General features: G+C 36.8%; 1 protein-coding gene across 1 annotated transcript in view; it reads left to right on the top strand.

The window, feature by feature from the left end:
* CD2AP (CD2-associated protein) overlaps positions 1 to 24,227 on the top strand; it is a 241,900-nt gene that overhangs the window by 44,096 nt on the left and 173,577 nt on the right. Inside the window, exons 4-5 of the mRNA XM_006882125.1 lie at positions 8,184 to 8,284; positions 11,791 to 11,911. Of these exons, the coding sequence (XP_006882187.1) occupies positions 8,184 to 8,284; positions 11,791 to 11,911 (222 nt within the window). The remainder of the gene's footprint in view (positions 1 to 8,183; positions 8,285 to 11,790; positions 11,912 to 24,227) is intronic.

The following is a 24,227-nucleotide window of genomic DNA, read 5'->3' as shown; positions in this document are numbered from 1 at the left end:
TTTATTATTTTAGAAATTTATTGTATCAGCAGTCAAGAAATCGAAAGACAGATTTCCCTGGGATAAGTTTTCGTCAGCAACGTCTCAAAAGTGCTGACGAGCAACGGTATCATTCTGGAGACTGAGGGACATTTGATTCAGGCCATGATCTTCACGATTACTTGCTATGCATCAGAGACTAAGGGTGTCTATGGATGAAAGAAGAATAATGCCTTTGAGTTGTGGTGTAGGAGAAGAGTATTGAACATACCATGGTCTGCCAAGAGAACAAACAGGCCTGTCCTTGAGAGGGTGAAACCACATTGCTCTTTGGAGTCAAGAATTTTGAAGCTCCCTCTCATATATTTTGGGCGTGTTGCCAGGAGGGGCCAGTCCCTGGAGAATGGCATTGTACTTGAAAGGGTGGAGGAAGACTCTGGATGAGATGAATTGACACAGTAATTAGGATAACGGGGTAGGTAGTTGGGAGACAGTGAGACTGGTTGAGGATAGAGCAGAGTTCAGAGCTGTTGTACAGAGGGTTACTGTGAATCACAGATGACTTGATGGCACATAACAGTAACAACATATGATATGCAAACAAAATTTGCGTACATGGTATTTCATTCATATACATTGTGTTTCAAATATTCATTCGCGTTGTGTTTCATAGAAACATTAACATACGTAGTTGTTGTTGGTTTTGTTGTTGTTAGGTACCATCAAGTCCTAGACGACTCACAGTGACCCTATGAACGAAAGACCTGAACACTTACTTGTATGACTTTCATCCTTTCTCCAGGTTCATAGGGTTTCCAGAGGCAAGCTGTTTTGGAAGTAGATGCCACTCCTGCTTCCAAGCTTGTTTTAATCAGGGAGCTCCACCAAACACTGTCCACCATGGGTAACCATTATCGCATTTGACACATCAGTGTCACAGTATTTTTAGTATCACAGCAACCTTGAGTTATCTGAATAGCAAATGGACAGAAATTAATCTAGGCTCACTATTACCCTGTCTTTTCAGGTCCCCACTGGATCTTTGCTAATTCCGTCACTCTCTCCCTCTACCCACCAAACTCTGTGAGATTATTCTTGCCAGTCCAGCTTTTCTGTGCATGTCATTTGCTTGGTGTATCTTTTTCCAACCTTTCCCTCGTTTCTTAGATTTGTCTCTTGTAGTAACGTACTGATGGTCTTGTGTGTGTTTTTTTTTTTTTTTTTTAATCTGCTACTCTTTTTTTCTCATTTGGTGCATTTAAGCAATTCACAATAAACATGATTATTGACAGATTATTGATAGACCAGGCTTTATTGTTGCCATTTCGCTGTGTTTCATTTTCTGTTGTTTCTGGTAACTATTCTATCCTCTTTACTTTATTATCTGTCTGAAGGACTTCCCTTAATATTTCTTATATAGTTCATTTTGTTTTCAGATTCTTAAATTCTACTTTTCTATTGTTGTTGTTATGTGCCGTCGAGTCGTTTGCGACTCATAGCGACCCTATGTACAATAGCCCTAAACCGTGCTCTATCCTGTGCCAATCTCATTGCCTCTGACACACCCATCCCGAGTACCCCAGTCACTGAATCAATCCACCTCATAAAGGGTCTTCCCCTCCTGCGCTGTCCCTCTGCTCTACCCAGCATGATGTCCCTCTCTAAAGACTTGTCTCTCCTTACAGCATGTCCAAAGTATGTCAGACGAAGCCCCAGAATCCTTGCCTCCAAGGAGCAGCCTGGTTTAATCTTCTCTACGATGAATCTTTTTGTTTTCTTGGCAGTCCATGGTACATTCAATAGAACTTTTCTGTAAATGACCTAATTTCTCTTTCATATTTGATTGATAGCTTGGTTGGGTACAGGATCCTTGGCTGACCGTTGTTTTATTTTCAACCTTCTGTATATGCCATTCATTGTCTTCTTGCTTGCATGGTTTCTGCTTAGAAATCAGAACTCAGTCTAATGGTGGTTGGTGGTGTGTTCAGAGACCAGGTCCCCAGCTGATGCAGTTTCTTCCTAGGGGAATGGTTGGCAGCTCCCTCCTAGCTCCTCAAGGCACCCTTTCTAGTCTCATTCAGCCCAACAGGAGTCTTTCATCTGAATGTGGCCTGCTCTTCTAAAGTCTGTTCTTGTCTTTGATGGTTGACAGTGAATTAAAGACCAGGCTCTTCAACTGATGCAGTTTCTTCCCAGGGGAGGCATAGGCAACTCCCTTTGAGGTCCTCAGTGAGCTTTCTGGCCCAATTATTTTTGCACGGATGTCTCTTATTTTAAAGACAGGATTCCCGTTATCCGTTACAGTTAAGTTTTCTGGAATTACCATTCTTTACAAAATCATCTGCAACTTTTTGTGGTCCACAGAGTCTAATGCCTTCATGTAGTTCATAAAGCAAAGAGAAACATCTCTTTGGTATTCTCTGCTTTGAATTAAAATCCATCCAACTCATATTTCGTTCTAAGATTATCAATTTAAAGGTTAAGGTTTGACTAATCCAAGGCATGGTATTTTCAGTTGCTTCATATACATGTGGAAGTTGAATAATGAATAAGGATAAAAAAAAACCAGAATTGATGCCTTTGCATTGTCGTGGTGGCAGGTATTGAATAGCCTATGGATTAACAAAAGTACAAACAAATCTCTATTGGAGGAAATGTAACCAATGTGTTCATTAGAGGCAAGGATGTTAAAACTCTGCCCCACATCCTTTGGACATGTTATTAGGAGGAGTTAGTTCTTGAAAAAAAGACACTGTGCTGGGAAAAGTTGAGGGTCAGTAAAATGTGATGGATTTATGAGGTCCATATAGTTATTACAATGGATTTTGGACCTAGTAGAGCAGTTGGAATTAGTAGAAAGACATATCTGAATATGATCTCTATAAGAGGTGGTTTTATGACAGGGATCATGTTGATGGGGACATTACCTTCATGTGAAGTCTTAAGTATTGAGTTCAGACTCAACTGTCCTATAATGCCCTCTCACACTCCCCCTTAGAGAAACTAGTGAATTCATACTGATGGAGAACTGAAGGCTTTGAGTTAGCAGTGTGATTCCCTATAGACTGTACCACCAGAGCACCTCATTTACTCATTGTTGTTGTTGTGTGTCATTAGGTTGGAACTGACTCATAGCTAACTCTCCAGCATGTTTTCAGAGGCAGCACATCACACGGGAGGAGATTGTCCAGCTACCCAAGGAGCAAAGACGGGATATGGGGGCATGGGCTTGTGAGTGTCTCTCTGATAGGGTCAGAGGGAGTGGGAATAGCATAACCCCTCACTGCCCTAGAAGAGAAAGCAGATAAGGAGCCTATAGCCCAGCCCCATGGTACCTCTAGAGCCACAGCAGCAGCAAGGGGTTCATTTATTCATCGTAGACTCACACTCTCAGAGTTTTGGTACCCAGAATGACGTTAATTAGGGAATTAAGGTGTCAGTCTGGAGACTAAGATGCGCCTAATACAGGCCATGGTCTTTGCAATCACTTGCTGTGCATTGGAGAGGTGGACAGTGACTAGGGATGATAGAAGGAGATTGATGATAAAGAGTATTTAAACAGGTTCGACCTTGAGAGGGGTAAACCAGGCTGCTCCTTAGAGGCAAGGATTCTGAAATTTCATTTGACATACTTTGGACATGTTGCTAGGAGGGACCAGTCCTTGGAGAGGGACAGTCCAAGAGAGGAAGACTATTGACGAGATGCATTGATTCAGTGACTGAGGTTATGGGAGTAGGTGGTCAGAGACAGTGAGATTGGCAAAGGATAGAGCAGGATTTGGGGCTCTTGTACATAGGGTCACTGTGAGTCATAGGAACATAACAAACAATAACAAGTTTTAGAGTGGGGAGGCAAAGAATATCTAGACTTGGTAAAAGTCCTGGATCAGTTTAGCAATACAAATTCAAGAAGCCTCTGATTTCTTCATTCATCAGCAAGGTTTGCCTCAGAGCACTTATAAATCAGCTTCTACTTCAAGCATCTGACAAGAACAGCAAAAATGCAAGAAGCCTCTAGGTCTCACCTTGCCACAGTTTCTGACAGCAATGCCACAGTTTCTCAGCCATCATCGCCAGGGACTCGCTTTCACCAGGGTCTTGCTCCAATCTCCCTCAAATCTTGTCACTCAGTTCTTGCTTCCACAAATCTTGCTATTCGAGTGGGAAATTCTCTTATCCTCATCCTAGAGCTGTTGATAACTTGCAAGAGTATGTGCCTGCTGTTAATGTAGCTGAAGACCAGGAGGGGCTTAATGTAATGGCTGAAAAAAGCCAACTTTTAGGCTAACATCACACCATCCTTTTCCCACAGAGCCGCTGGTGGATTCTAACTGCATGCTTTTGTATTGCAGCATAACTTCTTATCACTGGAGGTTCCTTATTTGTTCATTGATAAATTTAAAGATGATTCATGAATACCAAGAGCAACAACAATAAATTAAGGTGGCTCTGGTGGCGATTGTACTGCAATATAAAGGTACCCAGCTTGAATCCACTAGTTGTTCCGTGGGAGAAAGATGGGCAGTCTGCTTATGTGCGATTTACTGTCTTTGAAAACTTACTAAAGGATCAGCCATGAGTCTGTTCAGACTTAACCTTACACAACAGTAACCACATTATAAGTGAAGGGAGGTTGGGTGGCATAGTCTGTAGGATACTGTGTTGGTTACCCAAAAGCAACATCTCTGGGACAGTGTGAGTTTACCACTGGCTCCACAGGCCAAAGTTGGGTATTTTCCTCCCATGTAATTACTGCCTCTGAAAACCTGCTGCAAGTTCAGCAATGACAGTGAGTTGAATTACTATAAAATAAGCACGAATTAGGCTAGGTTCTGGAGAGAAAGTTGTTAGCGTTTGCATTCTTGGCCAAAGGGCAATAATATTGTTGTTTTGAGGGTACCTTGGGTTCACTATGACATAGCAAGCCACCATTCTCACAGTTTCTGCCATGCTCCAGCCCATTATTTTGGTCATTGGGTCACTTTGGACAATGAAGTCACTGTTGATCTATCTTCTTGAAAGTCATCCTCTTTCTTGCTTATCATCCTTTCCATGCATGTTGCCTTTTCCCCCAAAGACTGGCTCCTCCTGATTATATGTCCCAAAGTATGTGAGACAGAGTTATACATCTTTGCCTCTAAGCAGTACCCTAGTTGCACCTTGTCCAAGAGAGATTTGTATGGGGTCTTTTTTTGTTTTGGCTTTTGTGTTTGGTGTTTTTTGGTTGTTTTTGGTTTTTTTGGGGGGGTGGGGGGAGGTCAGACAATAGTATATTTATTCAGTACTCTGCTAGCACCACAAGTCATTGTTAACCAATTTTTCTTTCATCTTCCTTATTCATTGTCCAACTTTGAGATGTAATTGGGAAGCAATAGAAAATACCATAACTTAGATGAGGCGCATTTTAGTCTTTAAACTGCTGTCCCAGCTCTTTCATGCTTTGGAGGGGTCTTTGACGGCAAGCACATTTTCTCTGTGAAACATGCTCTTGATTTCTTGACTGCTGCTACCACTGATGTTGATTGTCAGTCCAAGTAAAATCAAGTCATTGACAACTTCACTCTTTTCTTCCATCTATCATGTTACTGCCTATTAAAAACAACAACAAATCCAGAAAACTCAAGCTTTTTAGAAGTAATAAGGCATACTGTTTTCATGGAATTTACAGATCAGTGTGACTAACGTATTGAGTTCAAGATTGAGAATCGTGATATCTTGCCCTGATTCTGAACATTGAGAAGAAAGGGATTCTGAGAACACTTAATTGTGCTTACCTGAGACCTAGACCTACAGGCTGTTGTGTAAACAGAGCAGGGGAACACTACATGGTTTAAAATCAAGAAATATGTGTCAGGCTGTATCCTTTCCCCCATACCTGTTCTTTCTGCTGAGCAGATAATTTGAGAAGCTGGACTTGATAAAGAGGAATGTGACATCAGGATTGTAGTAAGACTCATTGGCAACCTGTGTTTAAGCAGATGGCACAACCTTGCTTGCTGAAACACAAGCTGTGGAATTAGATCTCAATATCAAGAAGACATAAATCCTTCCCACTTGGCCAGTAGGAAAAATGATGATAAATGAAGAAATAATTGAAGTTGTTTTATTTCTCTTGGATTCACAAGCAATACCTTTCATACCAGTAGTGAAGAAATGGAAGACTGGGGAGTGTTGGAAATCACTAGGATAACGGAATGGGGGGGTAGAGGTGAGAAGGAATTAGGAAAGATAAGTGGCATCTGAGAAGACCTAGTAATGGCAGTTATAGGTCAATGTTGATTAATTTTATCAAATAATGTACATGAGTGATCCTTTAAAATAATGTGAATCTAGGAACCTGTGTAACACAGTATACACAAATGGTACACAGTGTGTATGAATTTTTGTATGGAAGCCAGTATGATATAAAAATAAGAAAAGATTTCGCCCTATAAATATATGATGTTGTTTTTTTTGTAAGCATGACTCATAGTGACCCTTTGAACAAGAGGCCTGAATAGTAATGAATAAATTATGGGGTTATTTGAAGATGAGTTAAATTGGGAAAATCTTTTGTAAGGACATCCTCAAAGTGCTGAAGAGTTAATAATATTAGATAAAAACTAAGGTGCTCCTGATTCAAGTTCAGTTACTTGCTGTGCATCTAAAAGTTGGACAATGAATAAAGATGACAGTAAAAGAATCAGTGCCTTTTGAATGTGGTATTGGAGGAGGGGTACGGAATATACTATGGACTTGTAAGAGTACTAACAGGTGTGTCTTAGAGAATGTGAAAGCAGGGTGCTCCTTAGGGGTAAGGAAGGATGAAGCTTCGCCTCACATACTTTGGGTGTATTGTTAAGAGAGGCTAGACCTTGAAGGAGGAGACATCACACTTAGAAAGGAAAGAGAGGAAGAGCCTCAGTAAGGTGGATTAACACAGTGACTTTAACAGTGGGCTCAAAGATAGCAGAGATGATGACAATAGTGCAGGTTGGGGCCATCATTCAGATTGCTTGTTCATCCTCACCTTGACAGTACCTACCACACAGTAACCATGAACGGAATTGGATTCTCTTCGTTTCTAACATGTTCTCAGATGATGCTAATGTTTCTAGACTGGCATTTACAAGATTGACTTAACACTTCTACCTTGCCATCTAACCATGCTACTTCACTGGTGGGAGACAAGTCTGAGGTCTCAATTCATAGAGTTTCGAAAAGATTGAGAACCACAGACAGCATTGACTGTTATTAATGATTATTGCTTGTTCTTATAGATAAAGCTTGTTTGAAAAACTAAAGTAAAATTACTTTTGTCGTAATCAGTTATTTTGTTCTTTTTAAAATGGTGATTTGAGTGAACATTTACAGAATAAATTGATTTCTCATTGAACATTATTACACAGTTATGACATTGATTATAATCCCTGTAATGTAGCAACATGCTTCACTTCTCCTTGTGTCTTCTATTCCCTTGGTTCTTCTTTTCTATTCCTCCTACCTTCAGAGTTTTATCTCATGGCAGGCACTGTTTTGTGGTTTTGGTTTTTCTTTTTATATGAAATGGTTGGTTCTCCTAAGAAACCTATCCACTGTTTTGCCAAAATTGAGAACCATGGATGGTTTAGTTCCAGATGTGAAGGGTGTCTAAGAGCCAGAGTGTTGGGGGGTTGGAATTTCATCAGTCTTTGTCACATGTGTAAACTCGGTCCTTTTTTACAATTTTTGAGTTTATTCTACTTTTCTTCCCACTCAGTCCAAGACCTACTATTGTGATCCCTTTTAGAGTGGTAAGCAGGAAGGGTGAGGTAAACCACCTAGTTCTTGTTTCAGGGGTGTGGAAGCTGGGTTTCACTGCGTCCTGTGAATTTGATTTTTACCTGTAATTAAAGAATTGTTTAAGAAGAGAAAAAGAATCTTTGATGTCTACATTTTGCTTCTCTTTGTGCCAGGCACTCTTTAAAAGTAGTTCATTTAAGTATTTTTAAACTTTGATCAGGAAGTATTCAGGAAATCACTGATCTGGAATATTTGTTTATGAGAAATTTGTTGTATCGACAATATCTGTCATTGTCTATAACTGTAGTCTAGAATTATCTCTGCATAGTTTGATTCTTCTGTAATTAGTGAACTCTGTAACAGCAAAGTGGGATCAGATGTGTAAATAGATATCATTGTTAAAAGCCTATCTTAACATTTAAATTTTTCTTGTATTCTTTTAGAGACCAAGAAACGGCAGTGTAAAGTTCTCTTTGAGTACATTCCACAAAATGAAGATGAACTGGAGCTGAAAGTAGGAGATATTATTGATATTAATGAAGAGGTAAGGAAAGCAAAATATGTTAGAGATTAAATTGGAATTTTTGACACTCTGGGTTTTAGAAAAATTTCTTAAAATACTGATTTTCCTTCCTCTGAAGAAATTTTGCCAGTTTCATCGCCTTTTATAGAAATTTTAAGGTAATAAATTTTAAAGTGGATATTTAACAATTTCATTGTATGTGGATTGATAAGTAACTGGGGCAGTAGGGACAGGTCTGTTGAAGACTGGCTGAGGACAGGGAAGGCTTCAGAGCTGCTGTACGTAAGGTTGCTATGCGTCACAGGCAACACATAACACCAGCAACAGCATTTGTAGAAATAAAGTGTTTTATATGTTTTCTGTATTATTAGTGCTGCATTTGAGGCTCTTACCTTTAGAAAGTAATATCCTCCCCCCAAAGTCTAATGCAATGAAAGTAACTAAATTCACAAATAAGCCTTTTATTTGATTCAGTATAGGCACAAAGCAAGGATATAGAAGAAATTTCACTTTGTGCATAGTAAATGCAAAATAAAAATCTTAACAGAAAGCTTTGTTTTGTATGAATTATAACTAAAAATGAACTAAAACTTTTTCATATCTTAATATCATAGAGTAAGACTTAAAAATAACTTTTCACATCTCTCTTTTTACCATTGAAGGAGTGTTGAGGTTTTTAATCTGATAATGATCCTAATTTCAAATTACATACGCTGATATCAGATATTGGTACAGTAATTGACTTTTGTGTCCTAATTCTATGTAGCATAATTTGTGTTTAGGTCAAATACAAAAAGTAGATCTGTTTTATTTTCATAGGCAGGAAAATGATATTTTTACTGAATCCATATTTATTGGTACAGTAATAGATGCTACTTATTTAGAATAATTTAATAATAACATACTGTAATCTATGTTAAGTATTTCACATTAAGGTAAAAAAATTTATTCCTATATTACATATGAAGAGCTTGAGTCATATAGGATAAGTAATCGAATGTTCCATTTATTATTATTGCTTAACAAACTTCCCCAAACTTGGTGACACAGAGCAGCTTTCATTATGCTTATCGATTATGTGGGTTAAAAAATCAGAGTGAGTACAGTTAAGATAGCTCATGATGTCTAAAGACTGCCACTGGAAGACTCAATGCATGTAGGTGGCAGGAATCATGAAACAGTTCTTCACTCACTTGGCCATGCCTACTGGCTGGATTGTTGAATCAAGAGCCAGTGATTTAATTTATCTATGGGATGGAAGTCTCCAGAGTCTCAGGACAGTGTAATTTATTTCATAGTCGTTTACTGTGCAAAGTGTAAGAATTTCAGAAATGTGTTTATAGTTGTGTGTTGCCTTTTACTTTAAGTCTTGGAAGTGACAATGTTATTTTCAATGCCTTTTTTTTTTGCTATAAATGCATCTTAAACCACTTAGATTAAAGAAGAAAAGAACAACGATTACTGCTTCTTGGTAAAAGAAGTGTTAAGGTCACATTGTAGATGATCATGTGGGATGTAATACCTTGTTGCATCCGTTTCTGTCCCCAAATTCTTATGTCTAGTGTGCAAGGGAGGCAAGATTTGAATTCAGGCTGCCTGGTATTGGAGTCTGTTTAATATATTAAACAAAAAAAAGAGCTTTCTTGGGGGTTAGAAATGATACCTACCCAATATAATATAACAGTGCTTACAGCTAATGAAGAAAAGTTCCATAGTCAGTAATTTGATCTTTGAAAAGTAGATTTTACCCATATTAGTATTTTTAGCTGATTATACATGTGAAACAGGTATTAAATAATTGATTTAACAGTCCTGTGGAAATTAAGTGACTTTATTGTTGTTGTTGTGTGTTGCTGATTTGGAACAGATCTGTAGCTGACCCTCCATCGGTTTTTCAGAGGCAGTAGATTACATAGGAGGAGAGCCATCTTCTGTGAAGCAGCTCTTACTCCTACTGAGTTTAGTTTATGAAGATTATTTCAGGTTAAGAAACACTTGATTTTTTAAAAAAATTAGAAATTATTCGTTTAAGTAAGAGGCTTAATAATATTATATGAAAACAAAGAACTTGACCCTTTGTATCATTAAGGTCTGCATTGTTGAATTCAACCAGCTAATGATCCAAAACACTGAAGTAGGGGAGGGGATGAAATTGTGTGGTCAGAGAAATCCCTTAAGGGCTAAGAAGAAATATACAGTGCTGTTTACATAACATATAAGTTACATTTAAAATGTGATCTAGAGGTAGAGTGTGTAGGAAGATGAATGCAAATTATAGTAAATATAATGAAGAGTGTTTTAGGACGCTCTGGTCACATAGTCTGTAGGGAGTTGTGCTGCTAATAGAAGGGCTTCTGACAATTCAAATCCATTAGAGACTCCAAAAGAGAAAGAAATACCTGTGTAATTTACAGCTCCAGAATCCTGCTTGAGGATCAGCTAAGAATTTTTTCTGATTACAGCTGTGAGTTTGAGGTTTTTTTAAAATGCTGGTTCTATAGTTAACTTCTCCATTTAGTTATCTATGGCAGGATTCTATAATTAACCTCTCCATTTAGTTATCTATGGTGGGATTCTGGAGCCAGTACCCTGTGGATACTGATGAACAGTTACATTTTTATATGCATCAAGTTTTATTAACAAAGCCAAGTTTCCACACACCTTAAATACTGTTGGTTACAATTATAAATTCAAACACACATAATCGTGTTTAAGCAAGTGAAATTCCAGAAAGCAGTAGAACTGCATTGAGTTACCATGGAGTTGGAACTGATCCATAGTGGACCCTCCAATAGGTTTTTAGAGGCTATAAATCCTACCAGAGGAGATTGCTTATCTTTCTCCCATGAAATTCTAGAAAAGAATTATTTTACTCTTATTTTTAAAGGAAAGAGTAAAGGAAATGGAAAGATATGATGGGGACCTTAAAAAAATGGAGTTATGATGGCTGAAGTTCATTGGTGATTAATTTTATAAAACACAATATATAAGAATTATTGTATGAAACAGGGTGAATGAAGGAAAATGTGAAACACAGTGTACATAAATTTTGTATGCCAGCCAATATAAAATAAAAATTTAAAAAAGGAACCCATGGTATATGCTACTTTTGTGGAAATTATTTACTTCATAGATGGCAGTTGATTATAAAGTATCATAGTAAAGGTTACAAAGTACTATCGATACATGATTAAGTCCATAGTAAAGATTAATTAGACCCATTTAAATTTAGCTTAAATGACATTTTCGCTCAATTGTGTTTGCTAAGGAGCGCTCATGTTATGGTGGCTTACATGTTGAGCTGCTAACTAGAAGGTTGATTGTTTAAAGCTGCTGTTCAGGAGGACAGTGAAACATAATAGAGTGCCATTCCATGGTAGGAATCAACTCAGTGGCAGTGGGCTTTCTGGGTTACAGTTTATGTCACTAACTTTTTTTGCTCATTCTTTTACATAGCCTATTTTCTAATAGGGATGGTTTTTACTTTTAATAAACAGCATTTATTATTGAGTTATGAACTCTTTCAGGTAGAAGAAGGCTGGTGGAGTGGAACCTTGAACAATAAGTCTGGACTTTTTCCCTCAAATTTTGTGAAAGAATTAGAAGGAATAGATGATGGTGAGACCCATGAAGCCCATGAGGATGCAGGTAGACTCTTTGAACAGTTTTAATAGATTTTAATTTATTTCATATATGACCTTGTTTTCATTATGTATTTTTTAATATTTTAAAATCCTGTTCTTGTTAACTAATCAAAACCCAAACACATTACTGTTGAATTGATTCCAACTCATTCTGATTCCATCTAGCATACTGGGAAACTGCTCCAGAGAGTATTATGACATATGGATAGGGTTTTATTCTTTTGTACTGCTAGTTTAATGGGATCTTGCCAAATATTTAGATTAGAAGTTGAATACAAATCCACTTCAGAAACTAACACATAAGCTGTTTTGAGCTGTCAATTGTAATTTACCTATTTTTTAAAAAGTTCTTATATAATAGGGACATACACAATCACTCTACCAGAAAAAAAAATCTTGGTTTGCACTGAAACATTTCAAGAAGTCCCATATGAACAAGAGCCAGTAGTAACAAAGGAAGAAGTTCAAGCTGCAGTGAGAACATTGGCAAAAAATAAGGCCCCAGGGAGTAGATGAGATACCAGTTGACATGTTTCAGCAATAGATGTAGCCCTGGATGCACTCAACTGTTTATGCTAGGGAATTGGGAGGATAGCTGCCTGGTCGGGAGACTGGAAGAGCTCTATAAAGTGAAAATTATCAAACAATAGCATTAATATCACAAACAAGCAAAAATTGCTAAAAATGATCAGAAAAATACATTAACAGGAACTGTTAAAGGTTCAGGCGAAATTTAGAAGAGGCCATGGCACCAGGGATATCAGTGCTCATGTCACATGGATCCTGGCTGAAAGCAGAGAATACCAGAAGAATGTTTCATTGACAGTGCAGAGGCATTTGACTGTGCAGATGACAGTAAATTGGCTAACATTGAGAAGAATGGGAATCCTAGAGCACTTAATTTTGTTCCTGTGAAATCTGTACCTAAATCAAGAATCTTTTGTCCAAATGGAACAAACAAACACTGCTTGGTTTAAAACCAGGGAAGGGTGTGTGTCAGGATTATATTCTTTATACCTGTTAAATCTGTGTGTAGAGAAAATAATTCATAAAACTGGATTCTACGAAGAATTGAAGGAAGACTTATCAACAACCTGCATTATTGCAGGTGACATAATCTTGTGTGCTTAAAGTGAAGAGGATTTATAATGTAGCCGGAAATCAAGAACTACAGCCTGCAATATGAATTACATCTCAACATCATGAAAGCAGAGTCCTTACCACTAGGCCAGTAGGCATCATCATGATAGTTGGAGAAAGAACTGAAACTTGTGAATGATTTCATTTTACTTGAATCCAGTCAGCGCTCTGGTACCAGGAGATCAGGAGGCTTACTGCTTTGGGCAAGACTGTTGTCATGGACCTCTCCAAAGTATTGAAGAACAATGATGTCAGTTTGAAGACTTAAGGTTTGCCTAATTCAGGCAATGTAAGTTTCAGTCACTTCCTAATACATTTGAGAGCTGGACACTGAATAAGGATAACAGAAAGGAATTGATACCTTTGGGTGGTGGTGTTGGACAATAACATGATCCCATGGACTGATAAAAGAAGGAACAAATGTATCTTAGAAAAAGTGCAGCCTTGCTGTCTTGGATGAGGCTCCTTGGAAGCAAGGATATCTAGGTAAATTTAAAAAAAATAAAATTTTTTCTTAAGTATCCTTTATCCCTAAGAAATTCTTTCATACTGTGATTAGAAATTATTTGCTATATTTAATTTTATTTTCTCCATTAACATATGTACCTTTTAATCTGCTAAATTTACAGATTACCTGTTTACTAAAAAATTTTCTTAACTACTTTTTGCTTTCTACTTTAACAATAAAAATTTTTCTCTGTGCAGCTAAGACGTGTCATTTTTTTGGTGACTGCTGTCCTTTAGAAAATTACACACAAATTTATCTTAACTTGCTTATTATTCAGATGTATGAGAAAAATTTTCCTTGAAGCCAGATTTAGATTTTGTTTCTAAGAATCATGAGATCTAAGAAAGAGAGATTGAATTTGTAAGTGGTAATGAATTCTTTTTCTTGTTTGAAAAGTTTACATACTGAAGATTTTTTCAGGACTTTGTACTACTGTTGGACAGTTTTACTAGTGTGCTGATATCTCATGATTATCCTTGTCTTAGTGATTTTTGCTTAACTCTATATTCTTTGGTTTGCAAAATACAAATAATATTTATTACAAAGTTTTAGGAAGGATAAGGCTTGTAACATAGTAGATTGGTTTGTTTTACTTATTCTGTTCACTTCCTTTTATAAATATTTTCCATGTTTTTTATAAATATAAATACTTTAGAATTATGTAATAGGTCATTATAAAGCTATTGTGCATAGCATCTGATGGTGTCTGTGTACTCAGTGGTAATGGATAAACTTTAGAGAAGAAAAACATCTCAATTTGTAGTTTTAAATATAATAGGTGATGTGGTATTAAACATTATTGATATGATACCTAGAGGTTATTATATGGTAATCCCTAAAGTTTATGTGACATATTTTTAGTTACCATTTTAGATTTTCTCCAGAAAGTTGCCTAAAACATTTGTCCTCATCTGTAATGATGGTTTGTTTGTACATGAATGATTTATGCAGGGGTTTTTATGCTTTGGTAGTTTTCTAACAACTTGAACCCAGAGAAAAGTCAAATAAATAAACTATAGAAGATAGCCTGAAATAACTTTAGACACATCTGAATATTGGTCATGAAAGTCTGGCTGTAATATTCTCATTTATTTATTAGGAAAGAAACCAAGACTTTGAAGTTATGACATATATTTTCTACATGGGTAGTCATATACCAAAACTAGTACTTCTAAGAATTTGGCTTATTTGCTTTCTTCCTGTATACTTTCCTTACTATTTCATACCATGCCGGTCCCTCCTTTTAAAACAGTGTTGTTTTATAAACTTTTTTTTTAACTTAGAGAAAATGACAAAAATAGTACAGGATTCTTCTGTATTTATATATACAATCATGGATGCTTCCTGTCCATGGTACATTTATAAAATAGTATATAATATGGAATTTGTGTAAACAAACTATTACAGTCTGGTAATGCTTTTTTTTAACCATCTCAAACAAGCTTTGTTCATTTGCAGTGATTGTCAGAGTATTGAAAAGGGTTTGTTTTTGTACTTGACCCTCAATCTAAATCTTTAGTAATTTCTCTACTGCTAATAGAGGTCCCTTTTGCAGTTTTGTTGTTTTAATGATTTCAGTGGTACAAATTCTTCCGATAGCTTGGAGAATTTTTTCTTTGTTTTTGAAGATTGTGGTGTGGTGGGGGAATACATTATGCCTAAATCATGAGCAGTAATGCTCACTGATTTTTCATCTTGCTATTGTTTAATAATCTTTTGTTTCACTTAAAAATTGATACTTCTCCTTCGCATCTTGTTACCTCTGTCACTAACACTGGTTTTTCTGTGTTGGGGAGCCATGATGGAGTTCAAGATAGTATTTTCAAAAGGAAGTTAAACAGAGAGATTATGTTCTACTGGAGACATGTGTTACATGAGCTTGGATCCCACTGCCAATAAGTTAGACATTATTATGTAATAACCTTTTTAGATAGAGAGTACAGTAAAGGATAAACATGACATCTAACATAAACATTTATTATAACACATGTGTTATAGATTGTGTATGTACTGTATGATCATGTGTCACACAGCATGATCATTGTATATACAAGAGACATGAGATACACATTCCATTTTCCAGTTGACATTTCTGGCTTTTGTTATAACTTTACAGACCCACAAATGTATGTGTGATCAGAAGTTCCCCTGTGGGATGTTATGCTGTGCCGCTCTTAATTATACTCTTTCCTCAGATTTACTGCTTGCTTGTCATTATTTCACCATTCAATAATTTCTTATTTATTCATTTAAAACAAACCAAATCTTACTTGTTACTATCAAGTTTGTTCTGACTTAAGGCAACCTTCTGTGTGCTCCATAGGCGTTTCAGTGGTTGTGACCTGAAGCAAATTGCTAGCTTGTCCTTCTGAAGTACCCCGGGGTGGGCTGGTGCCACCAACTTTTATGGTACTCCTGTGCTTTCTGATTTTTTTAGCCCTTAAACAGCTAATCTTTTAACTAAATGTAGTAATTATTAAAGTTTTCCCCTCTAATACCACAGTATACATTTCCCCCCCAATAATTTTCTTTTTTAAGCACATCAGTGAGAGAGATGAATGAAATAACATTTGTTTTATTATGTTTTCTAAAAATAATTCATTTTCTTTAATAAAACTCACTTCCTTTGAGTTGATTCCAACTCTCCAAGCCTTTGTGTGACAAGGCATAGGATTTCCAAGGCTGCCACACTTCCTAGAGTGGGTGGTGAATAGTTAACAGCCAAGTGCTTAACCACCATGCTGCTTTTATTTTCCTTACAAACGAAAAACAAAAATGCGTAAAACTTTCACACTGCCTGAGGTCAGTCAGTTCCATCCCATAGCCACCCTGCACCAGGTTTCTTAAGCTGAAAATTGAAACGGGAACAGACAACCCATCTTTTTTCCAAGAGGAGCAGCTAATATATTGGAACCCCTGGAAATATGCAACCTTTTGTTGGCATCACAGCGCCCTCTAACCAGGTCTACCAGAACTACATGGTATTACTGATTTTTAATATAATTCAACTCATGGCTGTGAAGTTAGAACTGACTTAGAGCTGACCCTTCAGTGGATTTTCAGAAGCTGTAAATCACACAAGGAGATTGCCCATCTTTCTCCGTGGAGAAGTTGGTGAATTTGAACCTTGAGTTGGCAGTGTAGATCGCCAGGGCTCCTCTTTTGGATGGCTGCATTTTCTCTAGGTTTGTGAATTTGTTGGAGTATTGTTCTTCATAGTAATTTCTTATTATCCTTTTATTTTGGTTGATTGCATTGTAATCATGCTCTTCTCATTTCTTATTCAAGATGCTACTTATTAGTTACTTCTCCTTTTATTATCTTCTTTTAGTGTTTGTTAGATTTGCCAGTAGTTTGTTGATTTTATGAATCTTTTCAAAGAACCAACTACTACTGTTGATTCCTGTTGACTCTTCTGTTTCATTTTTTTTGTCTCTGATTTTTATCATTTCCTTTCATCTGATGACTAGAAGATTTGTTTGCTTTTCCTTTTTTAATTGTTGAATCTGGTATTTACACAGTTATTATTTGATACCTTTCTTTAAGGATAATTGGTGTAATTCTGAAGTCAGAATTTAAGGCAACGAAAAAATATCAGGGAACAAAAACAAATAAGGAGTAAGATGTAGTTTAAATGTAGTGTAATGTTAGTTAGAAAACTGTTCATTGTGGACTTTCTGATACAGTTTATGATTCATAAACATTCTGCTTTTGATATTTACATGTCATATTGAAAGTTGAATGAAAACTTACAGTGCAATAATCTTTATAATGTCATATAAACTAAGCTCTTTTTTTTTACATAAGCATGCAAACACATAACAGCATGTGGTTCACCAGCACAAAAGATCTGATTTACATTTGGTCTTAGTTCATAATATTTATACTTATATTTTGATCATTTCCTTTTACTGTTTTAGCCTTACTTTAATTTAGTAACTTTGATGAATTATATGTGTTAAAAATGTACTTCCTTTTTTGTTTAAGCTCTATAATTACAGTGTGTGCTAAATCTGGAGCTTTGTGATTATGGTTTTGGAAGCTAGTGGTTACTGCATACTATAATTCTGTCTTTTTAAAAGACACTGAATTTTTAGGCAGAAAGGCTGTGCATATTACTGTGTATGTCAAGGAGTTTTACTGATGGTATATAGTTCTTTAGGTTTTGAATTCAAGAGAGAGTTTTCTCTTATTCATGATGCCTTAAAGAATTGCTCATTCTTTCTTAACAATGTTTAATACCTTCTATCCATTACTTATATTTTCAGTCTTTCAGCCAGTGAAGTAATATACTTTCCTCGCTGTGGTTAAATGCTTTTGAATTAGTATTTGCCTCATCAGTGCTTGTAACACAGCTAACAGGGTTCAACTGCCCCATAGGGTTTTCTAGGATATAATCTTTTCAGGAGCAGATTGTCAGGTCTGTCTGTCATAAAGTAGCCAGCTGGTTTTGAACCATTGACCTCCTTTTTTTTTTTTTTTAGCTGAGCACTTAACAGTTGCAAAACCAGGTCTCTATGCTCCTTATAGCTGTTAAGAACATTATAATAGACTGTATATTTTACACAGGGCTCTGCTGGCCTACTAGCAAGAAACTGCACTGTAATCCTAAAGGCACACTGCTCCATGGGAGAAGGATGAGCAGTCTCCTCCCATGTAATTAACTGCCTCTGAAAACGCACCAGAGAGTCAGCTGTTGGTTGGTTCTGACTCTATTTTTTTTCCCTTACAAATGATAATGCTATACCTATTGTATTTGATTGTTAACACATAGTTTGTCTTTTAAAGTGAATAGTTTTTCAGAAATCAATAAATGGAAGTAAATCTGGTGATCTTTGTTTAACTAGTTAAATCTTAACTAAACCTTAACTATCACTACTAAGAAGAGACTTCTAATTCTAGACAATGGGTGGACTATATTACTTAACCTTTACAGATAAATTTCTTATGCTTTTAGCTTTTATGAGATACAGTGTAGAAAAAATTGTAAGAGTGCTACTATTTTTCAGTAAGAATATGGTGAATTTATAATCTTTTTTGTTACTCTGATTTTTTTTTTTAATATAAAATTTCAAGACAAACCCACAGTGTCCCTTTTCAGCAGGAAGTAGCTAAGAGAACACGCCATCCCCTTTTCCTTATGAATCAGGGTGAAGTCTCTCTCAGGGAGGAGTGATAGGGAATGGCAAGGGACACACTGACAAAGGAGATTAATCAGAACTGGCTTAGACAAGCACTGTGGCAATTGGACAGTTAAAACAGACATTGGGGGGGAAGAAGAACGAACTGGGGAGGTAGGTGGAGAAAACAGTGCAACAATGAATGAATGAAAACCCAAAATCTCTGTAAATGTTCATTAAAACTAATAAAATTTAATAATAAAAAAGACAAACCTTCAATCTCGGGAAAAGCTGAGCATATGTTAGTTTGTGTGGCAACTCTGATTTCTTTTTAAATATGTTTACCTAGTGTGAGATTCCTGGATCAAATGATACTTCTATTCTCAGTTTTCTAAAGAAAGTGTCAAACTATATGTATAGTGATTGCACCATTTTATAATTCCACCAGCAGTGTGAGAATTCCAGTCTCTCCCTATGCTGTCTCGATGAATTTTGGTATTGTTAGGGTCAGACAATAACTCAGTGTTGCTTTGCTTTGCATCTCTCTAGTAGCTCATGGGAGCTCTGTTGGCCTAGTGGGTAAGGAGTTGAACTGCTAACCCAAAGACAAGTGGTTCAAATCCATGGGAGAAAAGTGCACAGTCTGAAAACCTGCTGGACGGTCAGCTATGAGTCAGTTCTGACTCAGAGGCAATGAATATGAGTTCATAGGGAGTTGCAGTGCTGCTCTGGTGATTCAGATTCACTAGTGGCTCTGTAGGAGAAAAATAAATAATTCCTCTCACCCGCTTTATAGCTCCGGAAACCCACTCGTGATTCAGCTGTGAGTTTATTGTGATTTGATGGTAATAAATTTGAGTTTTTAAGGATAACTAATGATTTTAAGTGTGAAGTCCACCCATTGCCCAGAATTAGAAGTCTTTATGTGTTTGTAGGTCATCTGTATATCTTCCTTGGCAAAGTATATTTCTATGTCCTCTACCCATTTTGTAAGTGGGAGGTTTGTCTTTTTTCTTGTTGAGGTGTTAGAATTTTCTATACTTTTTAGAAATAATTAGTATTTTGCCAAATGTTTCATTGCCAGATTTCTATGTCCCCTTTTTTCCCCTCCCCAGGTATATTGATTCCCTATCATTCTTTTAAATTCCATACCAAGAAGTTTCATTAGTTTTGCTTGCGCTGAAAGAATTTCAGCTTGTGAGCTTGGTCACTTTTTTGGTCCCATCTTGTCTTCTGTTGTTTTTGGTTTTTGACACGTTTAAAGTTATCTACTGACTCTGAGAGATTGCCGTGTTTTTGTCTTTATATTGTTTTGCTATATCTGATTGATCCGTGCTAGTATATTGCGCCACTTGCTAATTTGGTGCTTTTAAATGTTTCACCCCCTGTTGTCTAATAGTGTGTTAGAGGATGGCAGTATGTGCATGTTTCTGTTTGTGTAGAGCAGTTGAGGGCAGGCTGGGCTGCTTTGATCATAGAATTGATTAGTTAGGTGGAGCAAGCACCACCATTCTTTAGTCTTGTTCAGTGGATGAAGCTGCAGGAAGTGCATGTGTTATTAGATACTGTTACTGTCCTCAGATAGGAGAAAGAAGAGAGAAAATGTTCTATCTATGTCTTTTGGTTTTAAACTTGGAGTTCAAGAATTATCATCTGTATTTGTTATTTTTGTTTCTAGTGTCTTCATTGAGTAGGATCTGGATTGTCATCTGTCTAGTCTACCATCATACCTTTTCATTTTTTCATTTTAATAGTGAGCTTGGATATTTCCATTAAATTCTTTCCATGCTCATCTGATTTCTGCCTTGTATTTTTTTTCCTCTCTAGTGCTCAGTACAGCTTGCATGTATTTTCCTATTTGTCTTCTGAGAGTAATTTTTATTTTACAACTCTAAATTGTTTTGAGGGTCCTGGGCGACATAGTGGTTAACCAAAATATTGGTGATTCAACCCACCAGCTGCTGGACAGAGAATGACATAGTAGTCTGTTTTCATAACCATTTACAACCGTAGAAGCACTAGGAAGTAGTTCTGTTGCATCCTGTAGAGTTTTGGTGAGTCACAATTGACTCAGTGGCAGTGGGTATTATTTTAGTTGTTTTATTGGTAAGTGCCATCGAATCGAGCATGACTCATAGGGACCCTATGAACAGCCAACATGAATTAAGCACTATCATGTGCCATCCTCACAATCTCTGATGCATTCAAGCCCATTACGACAGTTACTGAGTCAATCCACCTAACTGAGGGTCTTCCTCTCCTTTACCGCTCCTTCACCTATACCTTCCCAAACAATTTAAAAAGAGAGGAGGGAAAGTAGTGGAACAAAAGTAAGGAAATCTTAATTTTTAGACTTAATGGAAAGAAGGCTAACTCTTAGGACTGGCAAATAGCAACTCTTTTGTTTCTGCCCTCCAGCCAGTTTCAGAGGCTGTAATTGGTAGGAGAGAACATTGTCCGTCTTTCTCCGACGGACCAACTGGTGGATTCAAACCTACTGCCATTGGGTTGGCAACTCCTTACCCTGTGAGATCACCAGAGCTCCTTGGCAGTGTTATAAGTAAAATCTAGATACGGTATTTCTGTAAGCACAGCAATTCAAGAAAAGCTAATGAATATAACATGCAGCAATAAAACCATTAGAAAGGCTGTCTTCAAAAGTTACTATTGTTAAAAAAATGTTACCATTTGTGCCTTGTTCAACCTTCTACCTTTCTTAACTTCCTCCTCTTGTTCTGATCTCCTATTTTAATGCTCATAAATCTTTGTGTTTCTGTGTGATCTTACTTGAACCATTCTCAAGAGTGAATCTTTTAAACTCTTTAGAAATAATAGGAAATTAGTTAGGCACTTATTTTAAACACTTTATGGGTGTGGATTAATCCTATAGCAATTTAAAGGTGAAGAACCTGGGCCCATAGAGTATAGGATGTAAGATCTGCATTAAGAAGGTTTGGTTTTAAGTCCATATCTTGATCGCACCTCTATGCTGCCTTCTAGCCAGTCATTTATTAGCCTGAGTAGCTTAACAGAAAGGCCATTTTGCTCGTAAATGTAATAGAGATCACGTCCAAGGAAACCCTATGAAGCAGTTCTGCTTTATAAAACACTGACAACGTTTAGTTTTTGGTGATAGTTACTGTTACATGCCATCAAGTTGACTCTGACTCCTAGTGGTCCTCTCAACAACGACTCTGATCCTTACCCTATCCTGCACCGTGCTCAGCATCTCATGTGCTCACGATCATGAGGATTGTAAGCATTGTTACAGTCACTGTGTCTTGTACAACTTGAGGGTCATTTTCTCTTTTTCCGACGCTTGACCTTTCCCAACATGATCTATTTTTCCAAGGACTGGTCCCTCCTGACAACATGACCAAAATATGTGTGACTAAGTTTCATTATTCTTGTATCTAAGGAGGGCGCTAGTTGCATTTCTTCCAAGACAGAACTCGCTGTTCTTTTGATAGTCTGTGGAATATACTATAGTTAAAAAATGTTGATTCTTCAATAATTGTTATACATTGTCCAATTTTTTTTCTAAAAGTTGATTTGTATCAGGTATACTCTAGTTTTAAAACCAGCAGTTGCTAACATCACCAGGGTTTGTCTTTAAGCTCTTTATTGGACTCTTTATCAGTTTGAGGAACTCCTTGACAGCAAATTTTCCCAATGCATCTTCTAATTTATTGCCTGCCTCCTCCATTAGTGTTGATTTTATATCTAAGTAAAATTAAGTTGTTGACAACATCGGTCTTTTCTCCATCTATTTATATGTTGCCTTTTGATGGGGATTTTTGGTGTCTAATTTGGTGAAATTTGGAAAATTTCAGTAAGCCCAAAATAATTAGCATATCTATTTAATAGTGTGCATTGAAAAGAAACAGCTCATAGAGGCAACTTTTCTGTTAGAACATATTTTAATGAATATAGTAAAGACTCTAGTCACCATATTCAAAAGAAAACATTTTCTTTGTGGCCATAATGAGACACTCAAACTGAAAATTGTACCTTAGACACACCTGTGGTTTATTTATATTGTAGCTTGTTTCATTTTAAAGTCTTAGGAAAGTGCCTTATCTACTCACCTGTGTCTAAGTAGTATTTTGCCTGACAGACTGGTTATTTAAGCTTTGTGCTAAAAATACACAGATTATAATTCTTGCAGTGCAGGGAACTAGATGGTATGGGATTGGACTCCCACAATTAACCGCTAGAAAAAGAAATAAAATACAGAAATAAACATTTTTTTAGTTAGTTGACAGTATGAGACTTGGATTCTCAAAGAGGAAAGATATGAAATAAAGACAGAGGCCTACTGTTCTGGATTCTACAGTGCAGTGAAGGGAAGGTGCACAGATAGCAGACAGAAATAGCAGTTTAAGAAAGTTGAGTCTGTTACTCTGTCATTAAATACTGGAGATAAGGGCTAAATAGGTAAAAAATTTCCTAAAGGTGATTGTTGATTGTCCTCATGATTGTTAGATTGAATAACAGTATATTCTTGTATATTGTTGAGTACCAAGTTGGAACTGAGCCATAGCTGACCCTCTGGTGGTTTTTCAAAGGCAGTTAGTTAATCACGTGGAAACATATTGCCCATCTTTCTCCTGTGAAGCAGCTGATGGATTCGAACCATATGCCTTCAGGATTGCAGTGCAGTTTCTTACCTCTAGGCCACCAGAGCTCCCTATGGATGTATATCTATATTAATATCAAGAAAAATATTATCAAAGACAAGTAACATTTCATAGTGATAATCAGGATATAAAAAGTAAAGGTTCTAAGTATGTACAGCCCAATAATGGAGCTCAACTCACTACATTGAATTGATTTTTAGTGACCCTCCATTGCATTTCCAGGGCTGTAAATCATAACTGGAAGAGACTTCCCCTGTTTCTCCTTCAATGTCACTGATGGTTTTGAGCTACAAGAAAAGCACTACCTTTGGGTTAACTACCAAACCCACTGTGCACTATACCCCAGACCACATGGAGTATTGTTTGATCCACTAGTCAGGAGATGAGCATTTCACCTGGAAGGCACTCAGAATGCAAATGAGGAAGAGCTGCCTCCTCAAGGCAGAGGCTACCCTAATGACTCAAGTGGAGTACCACATTCAGCCAGAGGAGAGAATGGCAGTAAACATCCAGAAATAATCAGAATGTGGAGAGTATGAAGTATTAATCTAAGAAAACTGGAAATAGAATGGCATATTGAAGAGGAATGGTGTTACATTCATCATCAAAACCAAAACTTCAGGATCTATCCTGAAATGAAGTGCTGTCAGTGATAGGATAATCTCCATAAACATAAAAGAAAGATATGTTAATAAGACTATTTATTATTCAAATATTTATGCCACCCACTATAACCAAAGATGAGATGAAGAAATTGAGGATTTCTACCAGTTTCTGCAGTCTGAAATAGATCTAACGTGCAGTTAATAGAAAATAATAATTGGTCTTCGCAATCACTTGTTATGCATCAGAGAGTTGGACAATGACCAAGGAGGATAGAAGGAGAATTGATGCCTTTGAGCTGTGGTGCTG

The sequence above is a fragment of the Elephantulus edwardii genome, unplaced genomic scaffold (genome assembly GCF_000299155.1).
Source record: "Elephantulus edwardii isolate Elephantulus edwardi_28Jun2011 unplaced genomic scaffold, EleEdw1.0 scaffold00017, whole genome shotgun sequence".
Taxonomy (NCBI): domain Eukaryota; kingdom Metazoa; phylum Chordata; class Mammalia; order Macroscelidea; family Macroscelididae; genus Elephantulus; species Elephantulus edwardii.
This window is presented reverse-complemented; position numbering and strand designations above follow the sequence as displayed.